Source organism: Chionomys nivalis, chromosome 18, assembly GCF_950005125.1.
Source record: "Chionomys nivalis chromosome 18, mChiNiv1.1, whole genome shotgun sequence".
In the NCBI taxonomy this organism is placed as follows: domain Eukaryota; kingdom Metazoa; phylum Chordata; class Mammalia; order Rodentia; family Cricetidae; genus Chionomys; species Chionomys nivalis.
In genome coordinates, this window is record NC_080103.1 from 6,505,628 (window position 1) to 6,533,193 (window position 27,566).

The 27,566-nt window shown below is 45.2% G+C and overlaps 1 protein-coding gene across 1 annotated transcript; it reads left to right on the plus strand.

Moving 5' to 3' along the window:
* Positions 1–287: 287 nt before the first annotated feature.
* Positions 288–12,077, plus strand: LOC130890065 (peptidoglycan recognition protein 3-like). Its single transcript, XM_057794008.1, has 7 exons — positions 288–336; positions 2,574–2,775; positions 5,166–5,284; positions 6,163–6,315; positions 8,745–8,943; positions 11,125–11,243; positions 11,899–12,077. Exons 1-7 carry the CDS (start codon positions 288–290, stop codon positions 12,075–12,077), a joined length of 1,020 nt encoding a protein of 339 aa, XP_057649991.1.
* Positions 12,078–27,566: the final 15,489 nt, after the last annotated feature.

Genomic DNA, 27,566 nt, shown 5'->3' on the forward strand with positions numbered 1-27,566 from the left:
TTGTATCTGTGGAACAACTGAGGTGTGCGGGTGACCCTGAGAATCCTGAGGCAAGTGCTGGCCCTCAGGAGGCACACGGAGAGTAGGGAAAGAGACAGGGTGCTGTGCAGTTAGCACAGGCATGGTAACTGTCTGTGTTCTCCAGGGCCAGCACCCCCAGGACTCTTGGTAAGACTCACTGTTGGTATCCTGGAACCACAGTCATGGTAACTGTCTGTGTTCTCCAGGGCCAGCACCCCCAGGACTCTTGGTAAGACTCGCTGTTGGTATCCTGGGACCACTTGAAGATGCTGCCCAGGCTCCTTGTTTTCTCTGCTCTCAGTCTCCTGGTGTGCGGTAAGTTTTCTTCTTATTAGAAGTGTCCTTGCTGACTGACACGCAACCGTCCCCGTGTGGAGAAATAGAAACGCTCCCAGCGTTGTCTTTACTAGAGCGTGTGTGGCTTTGTCACTTGTCGCATTGCTCTGGGACTGACAGATTGGCACCGGTGTCCTGCAAGCTGTTGTTATCCTCTGCGTGTTAGCATGTGACCTTAATCACATTAGTGAAATGAGAACAATATCAGCCACTTCTTAGCATTGTTTTTAATTACTTAATTAATTTTTACTTATTCTTTGTGTCTTTCACATCATGCTACCTGATCCCACCCATCTCCCTCCCCACCCCAAAACAAAACAAAATAAAATTTAAGAGAAAAAGAAGAAAAAAAGAAAAAATAGGAAGGGGAAAATCTCATCATGGAAGCTGCAGGGTGACAGCAAGTCACAGAGTGAGCCTCTTTATCTGTGTATTTTTACATTAGGTATTTATCAAAGAGAATCACTGATCTGTTACTGGGGATTTAATTAGGTATTGTACTGATTGCTTTTCTGTGACAAAATATTTGAGAAAAGGGTTTACTTGGGCTTGCAGTTTTAGGACACATACACATGTGGTGTGTGTGTGTGTCTGTGTGTGTGTGTGAGCGCGCGCGTGCACACGTGCATGCATGTACTATAATGGTGGGAAGACACAGTGGCAGGAACTTAAGGCATTTGGTCACCTGTTTCCACAGCTGTGAACTGGGTGGTGACAGAGGTGGTGCACGCCTTTAATCCCAGGATTTAGGAGGCAGAGGCAGGTGGATCTCTGTGAGTTCGAGGCCAGCCTGATCTACAGAGTGAGTTCCAGGACAGCCAGGACTACACAGAGAAACCCTGTCTTAAAACAAAACAAAACAAAACAAAACAAGTCTGCGTTCCACAGCTGTGAAGCAGAGAGCAGTGAATGCTGGCGCTCAGCTTCCTCTCATTCAGGCCGCTACCCCAGCTCATGGAATGTGCTGCTTTAAATAAGGGCCGAGCTTCCCAGTCAACTAACCTAATCTAGACAATCCCCTGCGGACATGCCTAGAGACTGGTCTGGTCAATGATTCCAAGTCTAATCAAGCTGACTATAAAGGTTTAGCACATCATTGAAATCATGATGGCGAGGTAGTTTGTAGCTCTAATCGCTGTACCATTTCTCCGTCATCATCATCACCATCATCAAGTTAACCCTGACCAGAGTTTATGTTTGTAAATAAATACAAATTATGTCGGTACAGGATTGCCTTTACGGCCCTGCAATATGTTTTATCATTTTATAAAGTGATTAGGCCTCAGGTAAATATATGTGAATTCTGTTGAATTGCATGGACTTGAGTTTGGTCCTTCTTAAGTGCCGGACAAATTTTCACGTTGTCTGACACAATTTAGCTAGCTCTCTGCCTTCTACCCTTAGGTAGACATGCTACTGGGTTACATACAGAGTTAGTGTTGAAGAAACTATGCAAAGAGTGCATAGCTGATCTTTTCATGGTGTGCATGAGGACACTAAGGTCTGATGGGGAAGTGGCTTGCCCGAGCGTGGCAGTGATTGAATGAGCCCCCAGTTAGTTGCCTGCTTCTGCTTTGTATCTGCTGTACTCACTGGCTGATCGCTCTTCTTTACCTCTGAGGGTCCTGTGGGTTTTATGGTCCTTGTCTCCTGCCGTAGTGAGGCTTTCATTACATCTGCTTTCACTCAATCCAGCCCTAGGGTCGCTGAAGCCTTCCCTGGTCCTTAATCAGAACAATGTTGCTTTCTATGGGTCACCTGCATACCTACCAGCAGACCCATGGGTAACATCATAGAGCCACATACTAAGATGGCTGTCATTACCTTGAGTAAACTTAATAGATTTATGAAGTATATACCTGTTCCTGAACAGAAATATATGGATCACTGGGATTGTCCTTAGAGACAGAATTTAATAAAGATCATTTTCTATTGCCTCATTCGTGGGTCCTTGGACCCCTTATTGCTCATGCTACACCCTTAAAGCTACAAATAAGTTCCCAACATCAGCAGTTACTCCCACTAACCAGGCAACTTGACAAGGCTGAGTACAGGTCCAGGTGAGTACTGAGCCCAAACTGGGCTATAGAGATGAGAATGGACAGCTGTGGCTGATGAAGCACCCCCCCCCACCCCCAGGGCTTCCAGATGTCCCAGTGGGGGAGCTAGTACTTGGGCATGGTCTGCTGCAGGCTCATCTGTGGTTTCTCTTACAGGCAGTCCTACCATAGTTTCCCGGAAGGAGTGGGGGGCGAGCTCCCTCACCTGCAGCGTGCAGCTGAGCCTGCCCGTGGCCTACCTCATCACAGAGCAGCTCAGCAGGATGGAGTGCCGAGATCGGGCCAGCTGCAGCCAGATGGTGCGAGTCCTACAGTCCCAATCAGTCTACAACAAAGTCTGGTGTGATGTGGCCTTCAAGTAAGAGACCGCCCAAGTCTCCAAACCCACACTCAAGGCTATCCCTCATAGAATTCTCCTGGTTTTCCTTATTCTGTATCTCCCATCTCCTGGGCTTCATTTGTGTTGCATTTATGATGACTGAAAAACGTTAGAAAAAAAGAACTCAAACAAAATCCAGAAGTCATTAGGAGGAACAACCCTGTGGGTGCTTTCATGCTGGGTGATCCTGAAAGAACACACAGACGGTTACAAAACCACCACAGCTATCCCTGGAGCCCCCAGCATGACGGCTCACAAAGGGCTTCATTGCTATCAACCAGTTAGGAGAAGTAGGGGAAGAGAATCTGTCTTTCCCCTATTGCTATCTTTATTACCTAAATGAGAATGCCATAATCAGTCTATGGATACCAAAGAATTTCTTTAAAGCGGCACTTATCAAGGGACCTGGGTTCAGAATTGTGTTGAGACTGCATGTTTATATGGCCCAGTCCCCTTCCCTTCCAGTCAGGGCTCATACCCATGAAATGTTTTTCCATTTAATACCCTGAATGACCACTGGGTATCACAAGGGAATGAGTGGACAGGGGGCAGGGAATGGTGAGGAGGAGAGCCCATGTTTAAATGAGCACAAGGCATGAAGAGTATCTACTCTGAGGGCTCTATGCAAGGCCCCCAAGTTTTTCTCATTAGCCTCAAGAAAGAGAAAGCTCACAAACAGATGAAGATAAAGAGCAGGGATGGGGGTTAAAAAACAAGTAGAAAGAAGTTGTAAAGAATCCGTTTTGAAAAGGATGGTCTGTGCTTCCACACTCTTTCAGACTGATGCTCAGTATGCAAGAACAGCTGGAGACAGGCCGTACAGCCTGCATCTGTAGTCTCCAGGGACCTCTGCTCAGTCCTCGGTGGAAGCTGTGTTGACTTTGTTAGACACAGTTTATCTGCCTGTCCCTGTTCCTCATCACTACATTGTTGTTCCTGAAGTGTTGCTTATTCTAGTCATGGTGTTTCTTGGTAGTTTCAATGGCTCTGTCTCTAAACAATCAGGTTTCTGCAGTGACAATGCACACCTCCTTTTGATAGTGTGGTCACTGTAGATGTAGGGAGTGGTGACATTGAACTAATAAAGGACTCTGCAGAAGTGACAGAGGAACCTGCTGGAAGCACCAAAGAGTAGAGAAGTGGTGGGCACACTTCAGGCGCTGATTCTCGGTGTCAGGTGACAGAGCCTTCAGGTGAGCAGGGCTTCACTTGACCCTGGAAAGTGTTCTTTTTTTTTTTTTTTTAAAGATTTATTTTCCATGTATGCCCGCACGCCAGAAGAGGGCGCTAGATCTCATTACAGATGGTTGTGAGCCATCATGTGGTTGCTGGGAATTGAACTCAGAACCTCTGGAAGAACAGACAGTGCTCTTAACCACTGAGCCATCTCTCCAGCTCCTGGAAAGTGTTCTTGCTGCATTCAGTTTGCCTTGGAATTCATAGTCTAGTAAACCGCTGAATCTAGCATTGAAACACCATTTTCAAGGTGGATTGGAAAGCCGAGAACAACAGAATGAGCAGAAATAAAAGAAGGGGTAGAATAAAAAATATAGACATTATTTAAAAACAAACTTAAAAGAGTCTACAGGATCTGTGAGTTGTAGCTAATTGTTTTAAAGGAGGCTCAAGTACTTGGTCCTATAGTTAAAAACAAGAACATGCTAGACTAAGTTGGATGTCGTCGTGCCCAACTGTAACCGCAGCTCTTAGGAGGCTGAAGCAGGAGGACTTCAGAGACCTCAAGGCCAGCTGAGGCAATGCAGTAAGTTCCAGGCTAGCCTGGGTAACAGGGAGAGATCATGTTTCAAAGGCTGTCCACTCCCAAATAACAACAGCAACAAAACGAATTAACAAGTAGAAAAATATAGTTGTCTTCAGGTCCTGGAGAGTCACACATTCAAATTCCACTTTGAGCAAAGTGAGTAATTTTTTTTTTTTTTGGAGGTAGGGTTTCTCTGTGTGACAGACCCAGCTGTCCTGGAACTAGCTCTGTAGACCAGGCTGGCTTCGAACTCACAGAGATCTGCCTGCCTCTGCCTCCAGAGTGCTGGGATTAAAGGTGGTGATAGCACTTCCTTCCTTCCTTCCTTCCTTCCTTCCTTCCTTCCTTCCTTCCTTCCTTCCTTGTTTTCTTTATTTTTAAGTGAGTCTGGAAAACACCTGTAATAGAAGACAAAACCAAAATTGAAATATATTCCTATTTCTTTAGGCTGTCTAAAATTGTCTCTTTTGTCTTTCATTATTATATTATTGAAACTTCACTTTTTTATGAGCTTCTAGGACCACTTTAGGAAAGTGAATTTCCTCTATACAGAGGTTTACCACTAAATCTGCATTTTTTTTTTTTTTTTTTTTTTTTTGCTTGGCAGCTTCCTGGTTGGGGACGATGGCAATGTGTATGAAGGTGTCGGTTGGCATGTCCAAGGCTTGCATGCTCCAGGCTACAGTAATGTCTCCCTGGGCATTGCCTTCTTCGGCAGTAAAATAGGTAATGGTCGTCCCTCCAGACTCAGAAGGTGCCTGCACCCTTAATTCACCTGTTGCCTCCACAGTCACATCTTTTTAGCCTGCCTTGTAGGTACCATCTCTGATATCCCTGACTCTGGAAATCCTTCCTGCAGTGGCACTCTGTGAGATGCAGTTTGTTTTCTTCTGGTCTATACTTGTTTATATATTGCTGCAGTTGCCACGGGCATTGAGTTCACAGTTATGGTCAATGGAATCTGGATCATCTACCACTGATATTTTAGTTGCCAGAGGCAGACAGCATGGATTATTTCTTCTTTCAGTATCTTTGTTGATAGAGACAAAAAAGAGGTTTGCCAGCAAAGTTGGAGTCAGAGAAGGAGTTTTTGACCATCCACTTCCAGCCAGAGCAGAGCAGAGTGCAGGGCTGGTGCCGAAGGCTAATGTCAACAAGAGGTAGCCACCCGCAGGCTGTTCTTTATTGGGGATCTTAATAGCAAGTGTTATAGGGAGGTTCAGCAAGAATTATGTGGGTTAACGGATATAAAAGAGTTTAAGGCATGCCTGATCCTGCAGTTACTCAGTAAATACCGTCACCCTTTCCCACAGGTTAGGGTCCTTCTGACTTGGTCAAGGAAGTCTCTCCCCACGTATCTTTCAGCTGATTTTTAATCTTCTATTTAAAGGCAGAATAAATAGTCTCAGTTTGGTCCTTAGAAGAGGTTCCTAGTTTTGGTTGCTGGAGCTAGCTCTGACCAAGTAGTTTTTCTCTCTCAGGCTTTCCGTCTGTCTTTTCTCTTCCCGTCTACCGGTCACTCACAGGAGGTCTCGGCCCTCCCTGTTGCTGCTGTCTGGGTTGGAGTTCCTCCCGACAGATCTTTCATGTTTACTCTCACGAAGGCAACAGCCCCACTCCTGCTGCTCTATCAGCTGCAGAGGACCTGATCAACCATGCCGTCCAGAATGGCTACCTGTCACCCCAGTACATCCAGCCACTGCTCTTAAAAGAAGAGACCTGCTTGATTCCTCAACATTCAGAGATGCCCAAGAAAGGTAAGGCCTTCAGCCCAGTCCATGTGTCTCTACATTGCCCCCACCCCCGACGAGCTGCATTTGGGAGAGTTTTCCTGATAGGCTCCCAAGGGTTTCTTGGGCCAAGGACATCTCACATGTGTCATAGCTATGACATCAGGGAAGTTATTATTACTTTTTTGTCACTGAGGATTTAATCAGGCCTTGGACATGCTAGGCGAGCACTCCACTACTGAACGACATCCGTAGTAGTCAGAGAAGTTAAAGACCATGTTTTCCCTGGCCTCTCCATCCCACCAGAATGGTGTTGTTACAGACCCATTCTAGTCATAAATATATGTGTGCTCATGTTTCTGCTGAGTGTACAAGAAGCATGAAGCCTTCAGATTTATCGTACATCTGTGAAAAAAGTCAGACAAACTCTCGCCATGAAGGAACCCGTGCTCCAGTGAGGAAAGTAAGAGCATAAAAAAGCAACAGATGAAGTGTGTTCGAAAGTGTGGAAGGGAGAGGGGGAAGTAGGGTGTGGAATGGAGTAGATGTAGTCACATATTGTGAAAATGCACACCCCCCACACACACATACACACCCCACACTCACCCCCACACATACACACCCACACTCACTCACACACACTTACCCCTCCCCCACCCCCCACACTCACACACCTACACACTCACCCATACACATACACACACCCACAAACACTCACCTACACACATCTCACACACTCACACACCCGCATACACCCACCCACACCCCCCCACACTCACCCCACACACTCACACACCCATATACACCCACCCACACCCATACACACCCACATACACACCCACACACACTCACCACCACATACCCACAGACACACCTGCACACATTGACTCTGACACACCCCCACACACATCTATACACACCCTGCCACACCCCCAACCCCACCCCACACTCACACACACCTCCACACACCCCACCCCCTCACACACCTCCACACACACCCACATACACTCACTTCCACAACCCATACCTACTCAACCACACACATCCATATGTACCCACATACAAACACCCACAAACACCCACACACACTCATCCCCACACACCTTTCCAAAACCAGCCACCTTTTCCATGACTGTGGTGCTTAGAAAAATTTGAAATTATAGGCAATGCTGATGTGAGAATGATTATTATAAGAAACCAGATAATGAAGATAATCTGCTAGTTTGGAAAGAATGGTCAGTAAATTAAAACCAATCAGATCAGTGAGCACTTTCAGCAGCTTAGCTCTCCGCTCACACAGCCTTTCTCTCTGATCCAGTGATATTTTAATTTTTTTTTAAATTATAAATCTCTAAATAAAAATTTTCTTACTTTTTTTTTTTTTTTTGGTTTTTCGAGACAGAGTTTCTCTGTGGCTTTGGAGTCTGTCCTGGAACTAGCTCTTGTAGACCAGGCTGGTCTCGAACTCACAGAGATCCGCCTGCCTCTGCCTCCCAAGTGCTGGGATTAAAGGCGTGCGCCACCACCGCCCGGCAAATTTTCTTACTTTTGAGCTGGTAGTATTTTCCTTTTTTATATTTCCACTTTATTTATTTATTTATTTATTTATTTATTTATTTATTTTAAGACAATATTTTTCTCATTTTACATATCAAGTCCAGTTCCCATTCCCTTCCCTCCTCCCCCTACCCAACCTCCCACCCACCTCACCCCCATCCTCTCCTCAGAGGGGGTAAGGCTTCCTTCCCATGGGAAGTTAACAAAGTCTGATACATCACTTTGAGACAGGACTAAGCACCCCACCACCCCCATATTTAGGCTGAGCAAGGTATTCATCCAAAGAGAATGAGCTCCAAAAAGTCAGTTCAAGTACCCGGGATAAATCCTGGTCCCACTATCAGTGGTCCCACAGACTGTCCCAGCTACACAATTGTCACCCACATGCAGAGGGCCTAGTTTGGGCCTATGCAGGGTCCCATTGTCAGTCAGGAGTCAGTGAACCCCCACTAGCTCAGGTCAGTTGTTTCCGTGGGTTTCCCCATCATGGGCTTGACCCTTTTGTTCACAATGATAATCCATTAACATCGTGAGTTCTTTGTAGACTGTATATTATTTCCACATTAGCTCGATCTGTTAAAGACAGAGTTGATTTGCACAGACCCACATTATTGTATGACACACTTGGAAGCGTGTAGACATCCTGTGTTGTGAAGAAAACAGTCACGCCTCTATCTGGCCAGTCTGTCTCTTTCTGCTTTCATATTGGTTCTTACAGCATTAGAATCCATGCTTTTAGCTCCATTGTTCTGATCTGGATGCCTGATCTTTCCAAACTCTTACCAAGTTCACACACAGAGCACTGGTGAGAGAGTGGTGCGAACTGGCCTTTGGCTGTTTGTTGGTTCATGAGCATACAAAGCAAATTTTCATCCCCTTGGCTTTTCATTTTACCGCAGCATGCCCCAGTATCACACCACGATCTGCATGGGAAGCCAGAGAGACACACTGCTCTCAGATGAACCTGCCAGCCAAATTTGTCATCATCATCCACACTGCTGGGAGAAGCTGCAATGAGTCTGTAGACTGCTTGACTCGTGTCCGAGACATACAGTCTTTTCACATAAACCATCAAGACTTCTGCGACATTGCATATCAGTAAGTGGGAGATGGCCCTGTGGCTTCAGCACGGTGGAGGGCAAAGCTGCGGGAGCCCAGTTGTCTTACATGGGTCCCACACCTTATTCTCGTGAGAATCTGAACTGGGTAACTTTCAGGTCACAGTTTGGGCTACCTGACCTCTCAGGCATGTTCTCCAGTCCTTCCAGATCAGAAAGACTGAAAATACTGCAGAAGGGGTAGTGGGAAAGCATGGTGGGCAGAGTAGGGGTGTGCTGTCTTAGGTACCCTGTCCTAACCAATAAGGGGTGACGGTCCTGGCCAGCTCCAGCTTCTCTCTGATGTTAGAGGCTCGCTAGTCTTCTGCTGCTTACCACAGCACTTTCAACCAAGCCCTCTGGGCTCTTGTCTCATCTCTACAGTAGGGACATTTCCTGTTTGAAGACAGGGAGTGAGATTATTCTCTCATGGTTCCTTTCGTGCCAGGACTAAATTAAAGAAACATTATTAATCTAATTATATACAGAAGACATTTGGGAGATGCCTGTGCTGTCACAGGTGGGACTCAGGGTTAGAATACGAGGGACCTCAGTTATTTGCCCAGGACTTACACAACGAATCTTGTGACTGGTCTCAGATGGGTTTGCTTCTGCAGTGTGCCACTGATGTTCTAGCTGTATCCGCCCCCATCTCTTTGTAAGGGCAGCCTCTGTATGTAGGAGAGAACATGCTTCATTTTCCAGGACTTTTTGTGTCTTGCTATGGTCACAGCAGGTAATAGGGAACTGACCACAAACATGGAAATCACAAACTGGAAAACACCCAGTGAGCTGATTCTTGTTCCTCAACTTGTAAACCTATGGTGGAATCTGCCCACCTCCATGTGTGGTGTGCTCTTACCAACACTGACATGGCTGTAACTGGGTGAGGCAACCACTCAGGTCTCAACTAACTTTGTAACTCGCATTTATTGGGTACCTACTCTGTCTAACACTAGGCAAGATTGATATGGTCCCTTCTCTTGTGGGCTTGAGAGAAACAATAAACAGATAATTACAATGCAGAATGTCAAGCACAGTGTTGGAAGAAGATCAGGGCACAGGGAAGATGAGCCCGGAAGTCATTGGAGGAAAGAAAGGTGTCAGAGAAGAACTAATGAAGAGGGGCATCTTTATTGGCACATGAATAAGGTGTGGGGGTTGGCTGGCAAAGAAGAAGTAGTCTAGTTAAAGAAGAATAACATTCAAAAGCTTGGGCTATCGATAGAGCGTGTGTCTTTGAGGAAACAGAACATGCCCCACTCAAACCTGAAACTGGATTTCCGAGAGAAGGGTAGTGAGTGGGGTCTGTAGGATCCCAACCATTATGTGGGTCTTGTAAGTAAAACTGAAAACTGGCTTTGTGTAAAGGCAGACTGGATAGTGTTTGGAAAGTCACAGCCTTTTATGTTGTGATGTATGTGTGTGTGCCATAAGCATGCCTGGTGCCTGCAGAGGTCAGGAGAGGATGTTAGACTCCCTGTAACTGGAGTTAGAGATGGTTGTGAGCCACTATGTGGGTGCTGGTAACCAAACCCGTGTCTGGTCAAGAGCATCAAGCACTCTCAAGTGTGGAACCTTCACTCCAGCCTCCTGGGTATGACTTTAAGAGTGTATTGGAAGGAGGGAAAACTCGGGAAGGGGTGCTGTTATATAATCCCAGTCGGAGCTGGATAGCGACAGTTGGACGGGAGTAGCGGGGGAAGTTAAAAGCTTTGTTAAAAAAGCATAATTGATGAGTCATGGGTAGTAGTTGAATGGGGCCGGGAGAGGGAAATGTTGGATTTAGGATGACACCTCATTTTCTGGCTGCAGAAAATGCAAAAGGCAACTAGTTTCTTTGGCATATTGACTTTTATAGATAGTAGTTTAAGCTGTGGGAGGGGATGATGGTTTAGTCTGGGTGAATGCACTCAGTGGAAGGAGAGAAGAGCTAGGTCGGGGTCCTAAGGAGGAAGCACAGGGCTCTGAGAAGCCCAATGGCTAGGAAAGATAGGCGAGATGCGCCGGGATGGAGGCACAGTTCAGAGCCGTGCTTTTGCTCCTGACTCCTGCACACTGGCACATACAGGACATCCAGCAGTATGCGATAAATGCATGGAAGGACAGATTAGTGACTGAAGGGATGACTGAAGAAACTTGTGCTCCTCAGACTTTCTTGTTTTCTTTAACCCAATCCTAGCTTTCTAGTGGGCCAGGATGGTGGAGTGTATGAAGGAGTTGGCTGGAATATCGAAGGCTCTCACACCTATGGATACAATGACATTGCTTTAGGAATTGCCTTCATAGGAAACTTTGTAGGTAAGGCATAACTGGGGCAGAGGGTTCTGCCTAATGATATATCATGTGGAACATTCAGGAAACATCAGGCAGATGGGGACAGCATTGTGATGCTGGAAGTACCTAGTAGCATCAACAGGATATCTTAAAAAACGCTCAGTAAAGAATGAGTGCTACTACGAGCGGCTCCCAAATAGAATATTTGCCTCCAATTCGCCCACATCCACCCCAGATTATCCCACTTTATGTCCATACCCAAGGCAAGCCCGGAGCAAAGGAGAAAAAAAATGTCTTTTGAAAACTTTGGTATCTTCATGTCTCATGTGGGAAATATGTGTCCTTCCTCAGTAACCATGGCAATGATGTTGGGATGCAGCATTGCCTGTGATGGCAAAGCAGAGGATAATCCCACGGGCTGTCTCTGCTCTGGACATACTGAGAAACTGTGCCATCCCTATATGTTATATTCCAGGGCACTTCTGAATTTTCTAAAGAAATTTTGGCCAGATGGAATTAGGAAACCAAATAGTTTTGCCTTGCTTTATGCCTAATTAATTGTTGGTAATTGTGGGACAGGCTAGGGTGGGAGATGGGGAGACTGGAATCTGGGTGCCTTTCACTGCCACAGCCAAGCCGCTTTAAGATCTTAATGATTATGGGTAAATGTGTTTTGCAGATCAGCCTCCAAATGCAGCTGCCCTGAAAGCTGCCCAGGACTTGATCCAGTGTGCCGTGGCCGAGGGGTACCTGATTCCTGATTATCTGCTAATGGGCCACAGTGATGTGTCCAACATTCTGTCCCCTGGACAGGCACTGTATGACATCATCAGGAAATGGCCTCACTTCAAGCACTGAAGGAGGCCCCTGTCCCATCTGAGGATGCTCTTGGTCCTGATGGGTACCCGTCCTTACCTCCCACCTTGGCTCAGCACCTCTGTCCCCTCCTCTTTTCACTGTTTCTCTTCGTTCCCCCTTCTTGCATTGCAATTAAAGCATCTTCTCTTATTGACATCCTCTAATGTCTCCCAAGCTTTGCACTTACCGTTCTCAGGGTCTGGGTGCTGCTTCCTCCATTCAACTTCCTCTCCAAAGGACTCCCACCTGCTCAGCCAGTGAGGTTCTTTCCCTTGTTATCTGTCCCTTGTCTTGTATGCAGTCATCCATGGTCTGTCTGGCAGCTCCAGTGCTCATCCATAGCCCAGCCCTCCTCTGCACATACCCGACTTGTACATGTTTGAATACATATTTAAGGGCTGAGATTCCCCTCAGACATATCTGTTTTCCCCTGGGTTGTCATGTTTTCCAGGACAGCAGCTGACATTTTTTTTGTCACTACATATCCCACGACAGTTCCTGAGCTGAGCCTGATACATTGCATGCTACAGATGTTTGATGTAAAACAAAAACAAAAAAACAAAAAAACCTGGATGAAAGAGCTGATCCCAGTCCCTTCCTGCCTGCCCACCTTCTTCATCACTGCCCTGCTGAACAGGTCCAGAAGTCTACTGGTCCCTCCAGGAGGCACAAGCTGGCTGCGGTCTCCTGTCTCCAGCCTTCTATGCCTTGTCCACAAAGTACTCCGAAGACCAGCCAAGCAGAGCTGCGTTCAGAGGTGCTGCTGTTCAGTGTCTGTGGTCTGCCTGGGTCTGGCTAGGCCCTGCTGAGCTGAGAGAGTGCTCAGAGCATTTGTATCCAGGAGCACCCCAGCCAGCTCCTCCCTCCCAGAGGACAGTTCCTCTCCCCCATTGCTGTTCCAAGGATGTACACAGGCTGGTTCTTGCTGTATTGGACGCAAAGAGAAGGATGCATGAGCATGTTTCCCCATCTGTGAAGGCTCCTTTGGTGCCCAGGTTGGGCTTTTAGAGTGTTTACGCATCTCTTGCAACATGGTGAGCCTTTCTAACCTCTCGTTTACTCAGGCCTTTGCTTTTCATGGGCCCTTGCCCTTCGATGTCTTTAGATTGACTCCGTTCAATCTAATTGTCATTTTTCTGAAGGCCTCCTGGTCATGCCATCAGGAAAAAGAATGGTTTGTTCAGTGGTTCAGGCTGTTTCTGATTGACACACAGTTTCTGTCAGAGACATTTGACAGTGCAGTCTTTTCTGGGCAGATAGAGGCTGGTGACAGACTTCCCAGCAAGGGTGAATTTTAACACCTCCCATACAGGAAGTAGTCTTAGGGGCAGTCATGAGATGCTAAGAAGTAGCTCACCCAATCCACCTGCCACAGTTTGAATGAACCTTGAGACACTCACATATTAGAAGTTCAATCCCTGACAGGCCGTAGTGCTCTTTTAGAAGTAATCAACGCATTCACGTTGTTGCTGTGAAAATGAGTTTGTTATAAAAACGAGTGTGCCCCCTCCCACCCTCTTGTGCTTTCCCACTCTGCCGGGGGTGCTACAGCAAGAAGGCCTTGGCCGGATGCCCATCTCACACTGTTCACATGGCACAGAATAAATCTGTTCTTTTTGTAAATTACCCAGTCTCCAGTATTCTGTTAAAGAAGCACAAAATGGACTAAGACATCAATTTTGGTTTATTGGCTTTTCTTACTAGCCTCCAAAGTAGAGGTCCCTTCTCTTCAATTTAATCCCCAATTCCAGGACATGAGCTTTGGATGTCAGTATGGTGATTTCTCAGAAAATTAAGAAACAACCTATCTCAAGACCCAGCAATACCACTTTTGGGTATATACCCAAAGGATGTTCAATCATACCACAAGGACACGTGCTCAACTGTGTTCATAGCAGCATTGTTTGTCATAGCCAGAACCTGGAAACAACCTAAATGCTCCTCGTGACCAAAGAATAGATAAGGAAATGTGGTACACTTACACAATGGAGTATTACACAGCAGAAAAGAATAATAGCATCTTGAAATTTGTGACAAATGGATGGATCTAGAAAACATCATATTGGAGGGGAACTACAGGGGTGTTGTGTTCACCTCCCCCCCATCTCTGTCTCTCTCGGTTGCTGTTTACTCCAAGCTATCTAACGTTACAGATTTTAAATAGAGGCTTTAACTAAACTCTCTGAGTTTAGCTAAGCCCTCAGCTGGCAAGGGCCTTTTCAAAGTCAGTTCTGAGGAAGCCCATTGCAAGCAGTTTGCTCCTTCTGTATCTTTTTCTTGAGAACTTCTTCCTAGCTCTCTATCAGTCAGGTTAGAGCATAGACTAACGGCAGCCTCAGATGACTGACGGGATGGCTGAACCAATGGCTGTGAGCAGGAATCTTAGCACCCACTCTTGGCGTTCAGTCACTGTTCAATGGAGGCGTGCATAGTGACAGGAATCACTGTAGTGCTGGTGCAGCTGACTCTTAACCTGTTTGTGACTCTGGGCGGGGAGAGGGTGGGGATGGGGGAATGTGTTGGGGGGGGGCGGTGTGCTTTCCTCGGCAGGCACCAGTCTCAGCCACACGGGGGAGCTCTGTGCGGGCTGAGTTTTGTGATGGGCAAGGAGGAGCCCACAGGCTGGCAGGCCCGAGAGAGCGTAAGAGCTGGCCGGTGCATCCTTCAGGACTGCTGGTCTTCTGGGGCTGGGCCCGGCTCCTGAGTTCACTGACTTGGTTGTTTCTCACGGTTTAAGCAGGCAGTAGAGGACAGACTGTGAACTGAACACTGCAAAGCGCAAAGCCCCTTTTTTTATTTAAGTCTGAGCTCCAAGCAGGTACCTGGCTTGTTCCTCTCCGTCCAGTGAGTTAACGGAAGGCACTCTGGGTCTGGGGTGGGGCACGCTTCCCAGCATCCCCTGGTGGAAACCATACTGTAGCCTCTTGCCTTGTCTTTCCCACCCCTCTATCTGCCTGCTTTCTATGCCTCTGTCCCCATCCTGATGCCTCCAGTTCCTCTTGCTTCTAAAGGTGCCTTTTGAAGGTTGGCTTTTCCAGAACACTTACTTCCTGGTACCCACAGACTTTCACAGGCCTCTTGGTGGCTTATCCCTCCTCCTGTCCCCCACCCCCAATCCTGGCCTCCCTGGGAGCTGGACCTGCCCTTTGCGGTAATGTCTCCAGGGCTCCACCCAGAGCCAGGCCTATTATTGGGGCCAGCTAAGTGTCTGTGGAATGAAGCTTGGGTGGGGTTGTCTGGGGAGGGTTGTGGCTTCCCACTCAGTTAGTCTTAGATACTTGCTGCAGAGTGGAAAATCCCACCGTTTTTATGACTCAACCCAGCCCACTTGCTGTGATCTGCCAGATTAACTCCTTAATTCTAGGCTATTCACTGTCCCCACCTTGTGGTGGCTTCCTCACCAACTGTGAGATCTGGGGAGTCATTATTCTTCAGGATCTATGTATGTCCCCTCTGGGCAGTCTGTGATCCTTTCCCTGAGAGCATGTGCCTGTTGCCGCTGTCCGGGGTCCCTTTCCCTGTCCTGTGTCCTGTTTCTGTTGTCCTGTGTGATGCCCTTTCCCTGCCCTGTGTCTGCCCTCATGTTTCCACACTCTTCCCCTTTGTCCCTTGGCCTGCCCTGTCTACACTTCTGCATTTTTTCTTCTTCTGTTTCTGTCTTTGCTCTTCTCCTTCCCACATCTTCACCTGTCTCTATTTCCTATTTTTTCTTTGCCTCACAGGGTATCTCATTTTCTGTCTCTGTGTGGTCATCTGGTTACAGCTTTTGCCTTTTCTCTAGAATATGCTAGAATGGACCAGGGACAGGATGGTGAGAATGTGTGGTGACATCAAACTTTAGCTCAGGAGATCCTCAGGGTTTAGCTCCACGCCCCCACCTATGCTGTGTCCCTGAGGGGACCACAGATGTCGAGAATAGGAGAAGAGGGCAGAAGGCCAGGGTGTAGTGGCTCTGGGGAATGTGAAGCTCTTTTCAGGAGCTTAGGGGCAGGCAGAGCAGGTTCGGGAGTGTTTCTGGAGCAGCAGGTTCTGCCAGGCAAGGCTGTAAAGGGCAGGAACTTACAGCTGATCTTTGAAAGGGGGAAGGCGTTAATTATATGGGAGGGGTGGTGGGAGGAAGTGCAATTCCTGGGAGATGTGGTGTAAACTTTGGGAGGTCTTTCCACAGTGGGCTGAAGTGAGAAATGTTGCCTCCTGGGCAGGGAGCTGGGGGCCCCTGGAAGGGAGGCTGGGTGACCCTGTGACCCAAGTGATACAGTTATTTTGAAGGAAAGCTGAGGAATCCCCTACTGACCCCCACATTCTGCTCCCACTTCTAGAAGTCTGAGTCTTAAGGTCCCCAAATTAGGAATGACTTGTGTCGTTTTTAATTCCCTCCATCTTTCCCTGAACCCCACCTCTTAACTTCCCTCCTAGATTATAAAATCTGCAGCAGGGGCAGGGCGGCATGTTTACACATGCGGGCACACAGTAGGTCCTCAGCTAGCGCCTCAGACTTGAACATGTGATCTAGGGAATGAGAGCTACCATTCTCAGTTGGTCTGTCATGGAGCAGGTGACAACTGCAGTTGTCTTTTCTGGCTGTGTATTTGCTGAGCTCTTCTGGGCAGATGTGAAGAAGGGTCCTAGCACGCAATGACGAGATCAGGGGGAAACTGAGGGTCAAAGTGAGTTGTGCTGCCCACAGAGTGAATTCCCAGACGAGTGACTGAGTGTCTTCTGTCCTTTGCTTGTCCTCTCCGTGTAGATGCTCTGTGCAGGGCGCCCGTCACATGTGGTTTTGTTTAAGCTCTAATTCTGCAGAGCAGTAGATGTCTTCCCATCAGACGAGAGGAAACAGGAAAGATTTGGTGGGATTAAGTCACTTTCTTAAGGTCACACAACAAGAAAATGCAGGTACTGGATTGGGTCACTGTTCCTTTGTCACACCAGTGTCTTCTCGGTGCTTTCAAGCCTTTATAGAGGATGATGAATACCAGTGGTCCCTGCCAGAGTTAGCTGAATTCAAATATTTCCCTTGAACCAACAGTATGCTTCAGTTGGCATGACGTGCAAGACCCTAGGCTTGTCCTCCTCTTCCTCCTCCTCCTCCATTGTCTTTTCCCCAGCCTCTGCAGTGCAGCCCAGGACTGCTTCACTTGTATGGCCACCACACCACACCATCAGCCCCCACTTCCTCACGGCTGCGGTTGGCCATCTCTCACCCCAGCACGCCTTTGCTGTCCTGTTTGTCAGCCTCTCTGGAGGACTCTGGTTAGTCTTGATTTAGAGTCATGTCAACAGTTCCCTATAATTCTAATCTGTTGAAATCCTTTTGAGTCTTGGTTCCATCATTCTCTTTGACAGTGCTCACTTCTTTATCCTTAGATCATCATCCGCCCATCAAACACCCTTGTGTATTGGGCAACCCGCCCAGGGCGCTTTGATGGAGATCGCCCAATCTGACCTACGGGGGAACGCTTCTGTGCACAGGAGGGTGATACTGTCTCCATTTTACATGCAAGAAACAGGCTCAGCTGAGGCCCAATGTCTATTTCTCTGCTATTATTTTGTGTGGGTTTTACAGAGATCTACATCTACCTGTCTTTAATTCCTAACTGCTTGTTGTGTATCCCAGGCTGGCTTCAAACTCACCGTGTAACTGGAGATGGCCTTGACCTCCTAATTCCTCTGCTTCTGTCCCCTTAGTGAGCCATCATACCCGCCTTGCTTCTTTGCTGTTCGCAGAGGCACTAAACAAGTACTCCCCGTGTCAAGCCTTGTAGGTCTATGACTGCTGGGTGGAGAGGAATTGGGCCACAATTCCAAGCGCAGGCACATGTGTTCCTGTGTGTTAAACAAGCACAGCTGATCACTGCTGTTTGGTAGTCCACTTCTGTACCAAGAACTCACAATGGAGTCATCTTCAGCATTCTTACACTGGCAAACATGTTAGTTTTTTATTTTTGGCTCTAAGGCAAGGATATCTCTTAATTCTGTTCTTTTAAAAAAGGTTTGTTTTAGTCTTGTGAGTCCTTTGCCTGCCTGTATGTATATATACTGCGTGCCTTCCTGATGTGGAAGCCGGAAGAGGGTGTTAGCTCTCCTGGAACAGAATTGACTCCATTCCCATTGTCCCCTGTTGTTAATGTGTGATGAATTTTACATTTCCAAAGTGTTCTTTTGGTACTATGGCCAGCTGGTCCAGGGAAGCTTCCCTTACCTTCACTTATTTCACAATCCATAGACTTCTGGTGATTTAGGAAACGCAAGATACAATGCCATTCACAGTCATGGGAAATTTTCTTTTAGATTCTAGGTGTAGAGGCAGAAGAGATGGCTGTAGCTATTGTACAAACCGAGGATCTGAGTCTGGTTCCCAACACACACACACACACACACACACACACACACACACCATCATCATCATCATCATCATCATCTCAGAGTTTCTACAAATCCAGGGACTAGGGTGTAGAGACACCCTGAGCTCCTTGGCAAGGTAGAGACAGGCAGGTTCCTGAGCCCAGACAATCTGTGAGCTGCAGCTTCAGTGAGAGATCATATCTCAAATAGTAAAGTGAATAACGATTGGGGAAGACACTTGACATTGACCTCTGGAATCTGCAAGCACATGTACCTGCATACATATGCATATACACCCACATGGTCATACACACACACACACACACACACACACACACACACACACGATTCTCGTTGCAATGAAGTCAAGGATGTTGCTTTAATCCTGTTGATTTATTATCTTGTCAAATTTAGGAAATAGCGAAATTCTCTGGATTGCTATGGGTAAACTAAAGAGGACAATGTTGACTTCCCTAGAGAAAAAAAAATCACCTGGGGTGGAGGATGAAGAAGGAAGGACCAGGGATCTGATGTGCCTCAGGGGATCTTCTTCTCACTAGAGACCCATTCACCAGCTGTAGATATCAGGGCCTTCTCAATACTGACTTCACTGTCTGCAATGTTTCTGTACTGTCAGGTATTCACACGGTTGATTTATCCTTCAGTGTTTAGTACAAATGCTGTGTCCACTCTCACCATATCTATTCAATATAGTTCTTGTGGTCCTAGCTAGAGCAATAAGACAACAAAAGGAGATCAAGGGGATACAAATTGGAAAAGAAGTCAAACTCTCTATTTGCTGATGATATGATAGTTTACATAAGTAACCCCAAAAATTCTAGCAAGGAACTTCTACAACTCAAAAACACCGTTATTGATGTAGCAGGACACAAGATTAACTAAAAAACATCAGTAGCCCTCCTTTACACAGATGATAAATGGGCCGAGAAAGAAATCAGAGAAACATCACCCTTCACAATAGCCACAAATAGCATAAAATATTTCAGTGTAACTCTAACCAAACAAGTGGAAGACTGGTATGACAAGAACTTTAAATCTTTGAAGAAAGAAATTGAAGAAGACACCAGAAAGTGGAAAGATCTCCCATGCTTTTGGATAGGTAGAATTAACATAGTAAAAATGACAATCTTACCAAAGACAATCTACAGATTCAATGCAAGGCCCATCAAAATCCCAGTAAGATTCCTCACAGACCTCAAAAGAATGGTATTCAACTTCATATGAAAAACCAAAAATTACCAGGGTAGCAAAAACAATCCTGTACAATAAAAGAACTTCTGGAGGCATCACAATCCCTGACTTCAAACTCTACTACAGAGCTACAGTACTGAAAACAGCCTGGTATTGGCATAAGAACAGACAGGAGGAACAATGGAACCAAATTGAAGACCTGGATATTAATTCACACATCTTCGAACACCTAATGTTTGACAAAGAAGCAAAAAATAAATAAAAAAAGAAAGCATATTTAACAAATGGTGCTGGCATAACTGGATATCAACATGTAGAAGAATGAAAATCGATCCATACCTATCACCATGCACAAAACTCAAGTCCAAATGGATCAAAGACCTCAACATAAAGCCAGCCACACTGAAACTCATAGAAGCGAAAGTGGAAAGTATACTTAAATGCATTGGCACAGGAGACCACTTCCTAAATATAACTCCAATAGCACACACACTGAGAAAAACAATTAATAAATGGGACCTCCTGAAACTAAAAAGCTTCTGTAAAGCAAAGGATGCAGTCAACAAAACAAAACGACATCCTACAGAATGGGAAAAGATATTCACTAACCCCACATCAGTCTGATCTCAAAAATATACAAAGAACTCAAGAAATTGGTCATCAAGCCGGGCGGTGGTGGCGCACGCCTTTAATCCCAGCACTCGGGAGGCAGAGGCAGGCGGATCTTTGTGAGTTCGAGACCAGCCTGGTCTACAAGAGCTAGTTCCAGGACAGGCTCCAAAACCACAGAGAAACCCTGTCTCGAAAAAAAAAAAAAAAAAAAAAAGAAATTGGTCATCAAAAGAATAAATAATCCAATTTTTTTTTTTTAAAAAAAATGGAGTACAGACCTAAACAGAGAACTCTCAACAGAGGAATCTAAAATGGCTGAAAGACATTTAAGGAAATGTTCAGTATCCTTAGTCATCAGAGAAATGCAAATCAAAACAACTCTGAGATTCCATCTTACACCTGTAAGAATGGACAAGATCAAAAACACTGATGACAACTTATGCTGGAGAGGTCGTGGGGTAAAGGGAACACTTCTGTATTGCTGGTGGGAGTGCAAGCTGGTACAGCCCCTTTGGATATAAGTGTGGTGATTTCTCAGAAAATAGGAAAACAATCTTCCTCAAGACCCAATAATACCACTTTTGGGTATATATCCAAAGGATGTTCAACGTGCCATAAGAACATGTGTTTAACTATGTTCATAGCAGCTTTGTTTGTCATAGCCAGAACCTGGAAACAACCTGAATGTCCCTTGACTGAAAAATGGATAAGGAAAATGTGGTACATTTACACAATGAGTACTGCACAGCAGAAAAAAATAATGGCAGCTTGAAATTTGCAGGCAAATGGATGGATCTAGAAACCATCATATTGAGTGAGGTAACCCAGATGCAGAAAGACAATTATCATATGTACTCACTCATAAATGGTTTTTAAACATAAAGCAAAGAAAACCAGCTTACAAATCATAATACAAGGGAACCTAGAGAACAATGAAGACCCTAAGAGAGACATACAGAGATCTCTCGAGCAAATTGGGAGCATGGGGACCATGGGAAAGGGTTGAAGGGGAGGGGAGAGACAGGGAGGGGAGCAGAGAAAAATGTAAGAGCTCAATAAAATCAGTAAAAAAAATAATAAAATAATAAAAAAATAAAAAAAATGTCATGTCTAGCCCCTTCTTCATAGGTTCCTTTAGTAGCTTGTTCCTTCTCAGTAGCGCACAATCTAGAATAGTGGGTCTTTAATTCTGTTAATTCTGTGTGTTTTATTTTATATGTCATCCTTACTAGAAGTTAAGAAAAATGAGACCCCTCCGCAAGCTTTCCAGGAAACTCAGTAGAGATTTGTGGAGGAAATAATCCATGATAGTGTTATTTTCCCTGCTTGAGATGCTTTGGGGACCAGGAGTCTTGCCCTGGCTCCTTGGCAGTGGTTCTAGAGAGCTTAGCTGGCTCAGTGGAGGCCGGGAGAGGGAAGGGGAGAAGGAGGACCTTGGGACAGCCAGCAGGTCACTGCCTGCCCTTGCTGGATGAGAAAGCTGTGACGAGGTGGTGCAAGCAGAGCCACGGACCCATGGTAGGTGCAGACCTGAAGGGCAGTTGCTCCAGGTGTGGGTGAATTGCTGGCATCCTGGGACCTGCGGGGCCCCAGCCTGCCATTAGCACCTGTGGTGCTGGTGCCAGGGCAGTGGCTTCTGAGCCTACGAGTCAGAGAAGCGATGATGCCTTGAACAAGTGGCTTTCTCAGGACAGCTTTGTTACCCCTGGCCTTACCTGTAGCTATGTCCGTGGGCCACCACTGTACCCACACCTCCTCTTGTAAGCGGTGATGAACCGAGCCACTCTGTCTATTATGTTGCCCCTGTCGGGATTTGGTTGGTCCTGACCTCTCTTGATGACAGCTGTCTTTCTTTGCTGTGTAACACTCTGATGCACAGAGTTTTGAAGTGGGGGAAGAGGACAGGACAAACAGTGCAAGCATGGCCGTGCAGCATTAACCTAAACCTGTACGCAGCAGCACAGTAGCCACAGGCCTTGTGTGGTTATTGAGCTATTTTGTTTTGCTTTTAAATTTTTTATTGAAACATTATTGACTTATAAAATCCTGCATGTATTTAGTGTAGATTGCTTTATTAGTTTGGGAACTATTACGCTCACATAAAATCATCATGCTGACAAGGCTTTAAATATGTCCATCACTTTCCAAACCTTTCCAGGAATTTGATATGCCTTACTATGAGTGGTAGAACTACTTAGCACAGGATTTACCCCTTCAAGTAATTTAAGGGTACGATAGAATATTATACGGAATATCTCCAGGACGTAGGATGTGTAGCACAACTGAAGTGTGCGCTGTCCACTGTCTTTCCGTTTCCTTGTTCTCCAACCCTGCAACCACCACTCTATCTTCAGCTCCCAGGATCTTGGCTTTTTGGATTTTATATATATGGGAACTTCTGTGGTATTTTTCTTTGCCTGGCCACCTCATTTAACACTATAGCTCTTGTATTAAGCTCTTGAAGTATCTACTCAGAACAGAGATGTGCCGCTAGCTGAAGTTAGACTTTGGAGTTTGAGGACTTATGGAAAAACAACTATAAAACATTTAACTAATGACTTTTTATATTGGTTACATGTTGAAATATATGATAATTTGAGAATGTGTTTGGTCAAATAAAATATCAAAATTAGTTCCATCTATTATATTTTATTCATTTTATGATGCTTAAAAATATACCTTATAATCTGGGATAGTTTTATGTTTATAGAAAAACCACATTATTGTTAAGTGAAATTCATGGTTTATTCAGATTTTCTCAGTTTATTTTGATACTATTTCCCTCTCCTTCGACACCCCCGACCGTCCCCATCTCTCTCTTCACCTAGCTTCATGCATTTTCTCTCTTAGAATTCATAACTTCCGCGAAACAAAATCAAAACAAATAGAAAAAAGGGCCAAAACTACTAAACAAAAAATGCACACAACATACATGGAGTCCATTTTGTGTTGGTTAACTACTTTTGGGCATGGAGCCTGCCTTGGGGTATTTGATATACCCAGAGACACTCCATTGGAGACAAGTGGTTTTTCCCTCTCCCAGAAGATGCATTGCGAATAGCTTCTTGATTAGCAGTGGGACTTTGTGTCCAGTTCCCCTTCTCAGTGCTGAGAGTTTGGTTTGAGCCCGTGCAGGTCTTGTGTGCTGCCTGTCTCCATGAGCTCATAGTACACTACCCTGTGGCGTCTGGAAGCCATGGTCTCCTCGGAGTCACCCACCACCTTTGGCTCTCACAGTATCTCCGCCTCCTCTTCTGGATAGATCCTTGAGCCTTGAGGATGTTTTTAAAAATCTTCTGTCTGTTTCTGTTCTGGCGTTCCATCGGGATCCCAAGCTGTCTGCAGCTGTGATGTCTCTGGCGACCCCTTGTGGCTGTGAAAGTTCTGCCAGACACCCCATGTTTTTGACAGCCATAATGGTTGTCAGGAGAGTTGGTCTAGCATTGGAAAAGCCCCTGCCCGTGGTTTGTCTAATTCAGTTCCAGCATGTACTCTTAACAGCCGAGTTATCTCTCCAGCCCCACATCTAGGCTTTTTTGTTTGTTTTGTTTTACAATTATGAGTGAAACTGTTCTAAATATCCATATGATGTTTTCTGTATGCACATAGCATTTCAAGTCTTCCAATAGAACTTACACTAGGGACATAATTGCTAATTTATGCACAATGCCTTGCCTCCATAGGGAATTGTCAAGCTGTTTTCCTAGAGATGCATTGCACACTTTGTTCACACCAGCAATGAGTGATAGCTTTTATTTCTTTTCATCTGCACCACACTTGGTGTGGTCAGTCTTCTGAATCCAGCTATTCTCAAAGATAAGTGGTGCTATGTCCTTGTTGCTTTAGTTTGAGATTCCCTAACGACAAATGTTTAACGTGTTTTAGTCTGTATATGTATATGTACATGTGTGTGTACAAAATATGTTTTTAGCTACTTTATTAATTTTCTACTTAGATTAGTTGCTTACTTATCACTGATATTTTCTTTGGAAATCTCTTATATTTACACTGTGAGTTTTGGTCAAATCTGCACACATCCTCTCCCTTCCATTCCCCGTAGGTCCCCTCAACACATCCCTTCCAAACTTCATGTTCTCTATTCCTTCTCATAACTCACTGAGTCCTCACTTTGGTGCTCATGTGTGAATGGATGTGGGGTCACCCACTGGGGCATGGACAATCTACCAGTGTCTCCCTGCTCTAAAGAAAAGTAGCCTCCTTCCTTTAGCTATCCATCAACTGCCAATAGCTCCTCAGCTAGGGCAGCACGGAGAGACCCTCCCCTACCCAAACTGGAAATTTTATCTGGCTTTTTTTTAGGTCCTGTGCGAGAAGCACAGCTGCTATGAGCTCAACAAGTCATGACTTGTCCAGAGGCCAGCACTTCACTGTACTTCTCCTTCTCCTCTGACTCTTACATTCTTTCTGCCCCTTCTTCCTTGATGTTCCCTGAGGCTTGGGGGGTTGTTATAAATGATCTGTATATGGCTGAGAACCCACAATCACTTATTCTCAGCCATTTGAACAGCTACACCTCTGCATTAGCCATTATCCTCTGCAATAAGAAGCTTCTCCCACTGAAGTTAAGAGCAGAAAAAAACCTGTTGACAACAGTAGCTAAGGGAACAACCCTTACTATCGGTCTCTAAGAGTTGTTTGCATATTTTGAACATAGGTCCTTTATTAGATAGACATCTTACAAACATTTTCTCCCAGGCTGTTGCTTGTCTTCCTGTTTTGAAAACACTGTTTATAGACTAGAAGCTTGCGTATTTCAGTCGAGTTCAGCTTGTCGTGTCTCTTCATGGACTGCAGCTCAGAACTTGTTACCATGCTCAGGAGCACCTAGATTCTTGCCTGATTTCTCCCAGAAGGTCTGCAATTTTTCATTCAAGACTATGATTTATTTTTAATTAATTTCTGCAAGAGGTACCCGTGTTTGGGTTCATTGTGTGTGTGCATGTGTGTGTGTGCGTGTGTGAAGCACTCTAAAATCCAACACAGTTTCTTACAAGGATTGTCTTTTCTTATTGGAATTGCTTTTGTTTCTTTCTTAGGACAGTCTGGCTTTGCCTGCAGGGTACTGGGCTAAGTTTCTGTTCTTTCACCAATACCGTACAGATTGATTACTGCAGCTTTCTAATATGTCTCAAAATTAAATGTTGTTAATCATTCAACTTTGTTTTTTTATTATATTGTCCCTTTTAGGTATTTTTTCTTTCCATATAAACTTTACAGTTAGTTTCTCAATACGAACAAAACAGCTTTCTGAGATCTTGACTGGGTTTGTATCAAACCTATAGATCAAGCTGGGAGGACTTATACCTTAACTACAGGGAGCCTCTCAATTCATGAATCGAGACTGTCTCTTCATTTATGTGATTTTAAAAAAATCCATAACTTCTACCATAGTCTGCATATAAGTCTCATACACGTTTAAATTTAAACTCAAGGATCTTACTGATTTTGTTATTGTTATAAATTACACTGTTGTAACTTTCAAATTTGGCTTTTATTAACCTTGGTCCAGCGACTTGACTTTATTACTAGTTTCACAATGAATTTTGCAGGGGCAATCCTGGCTCTCATGATCTGACAGTAAGTATACTTTTCTTTATCCAAAAGTCTTATCTAAGCTAGGAAACCCCATGTCACCCTTCCCCTCTTCTTCGCACACATGAAGAGTAGGAAGCTGTAGTGTTACTGGTTCAGCGTCTCTGCTTTGGACCCAAATGACACTGGGACCAAACCTAAGCTTTTGTTTTCAGATCTACAAGATGAGATGTACAAGTATTTCACCTAGGAGTTCACTGTGAAGAGTGAATGAGATGATGTGGATGAATTGTCCAACCGAGAACATAAGAGATATCCATATGTATCGACTATCGTTCACATCTGCTAGTTGCAAGCCTTAGGGATTTGAGGAAAAGCTCCTGAGGGAGCCTCTCCCTTATTTCCTGTGCCGTGGCCCGAGTTCTGTCCTCATCGCTTACTCAAGTGTCTTATTTATTATGTTACTGACTTTTCACTTTTCACATTGCCCATGCAGCAATTTCTCTAAAAACAAAAGGCAACTATCAAACAAGCAAGCAAGCAAGCAAACAGCACATGCAGGTTCTCAAGGCCTAGTGTCCTTACTACCTACAGAATAAAATCAGAGCTTGTGCTGGTGTGCCGGGTTCTCCACAATCTGCACTGAGCTCCCACCCACTCCCTTCTTTATCCTTGCTCTCTTCTGACTCAGCCGGATGTAGTCGATCTCATAGGTCAATGCCTCTGAATGTGCCTCGACAGATAGCTTCATCATTCTTGAAGCCCAATGGGCAACACCCACCCTCCATCCTCGAGACAGAGTTCCCTGATTAAGGACCATGAGAACTCTTGCTTTTCCTGAAGGACTGGGATGTTGACACATGTCTCTTAGCCAGTCATTGGTTTGAAAGTTGTGTGGCACTTGGCTATGTCTCATTCTGATGTGCTCTCAGCCTTGGGGTGACCAACAAACATTTGTGGGGTGGTTAGCGATTTGTGGGATGATAACAATGGTGTCATTTCCTATCGGTTTGCCTACTGCAAGAGCCTGAACTCTCCAAGGGCTGGCACCTGTGTGCCATCCATCTTTGTATCTTCAGAGCCTGTCTTAGTTACAGTAGATGACAGTTTCTCAAGCTTGTGTGAGTTGCTTCATAGCTTGGGAAAGTCAGGTGAATTTCACAATGAATACAGACAAGAGGAAGCCCTCAGGTAAAATCTACGTGGAGCCTTGATTCTCCAACCCCCTAAGAACCCAGCCAAGAACTGGGGATATCTGCTAGGGAGTCCTTGTCGCAGAGCTGTCTTTTCACATCAAATGGCTTCGGGAGTCCCCCTCTTGTCTTACCCTACGCCACCGTATTCTGCGGTTAAGGGTTTTCTTGGAAGTTAAAGTGATGGCTATAGATAAAATAAGCAACGATTATAAATGGAAACACAGAATTGGTGTCTTTAGATAGATTAACCTCATGAGTCTGAATTTCTTCATCTGTACCTTTAATGTGGTTGCTGAGAAGTCCATTGTTTCCCACAATGATGGCTTTAACAAAATACTTTTTTCATCTCTTGATATTATCCTAAAAAATTGGTCTAAAAGAGACTGTAACAAGGCAACTCTCAATAAATGCCTGTGTGGAGCTGAGATGTCCTCAGCATAGAGTCTGCAAACTCAAACTTTCTCAACTCAAAGCCAATGCCCTTTCTCTCTCTTGCTTTCATCATCCTCCAGATGTCCGTAAATAAGGCAGGAACATGCTCTGTGGAATAAGTACTGAGCAAGTTAAACTC

Coding starts and splice junctions, on each gene's coding strand:
- LOC130890065 (XM_057794008.1), top strand. CDS start 288: ATGCTGCCCAGGCTCCTTGTTTTCTCTGCTCTCAGTCTCCTGGTGTGC. Junction 6,316..8,744: donor TTCAGAGATGCCCAAGAAAG/GTAAGGCCTTCA, acceptor ATTTTACCGCAG/CATGCCCCAGTATCACACCA. Junction 8,944..11,124: donor TTCTGCGACATTGCATATCA/GTAAGTGGGAGA, acceptor ACCCAATCCTAG/CTTTCTAGTGGGCCAGGATG.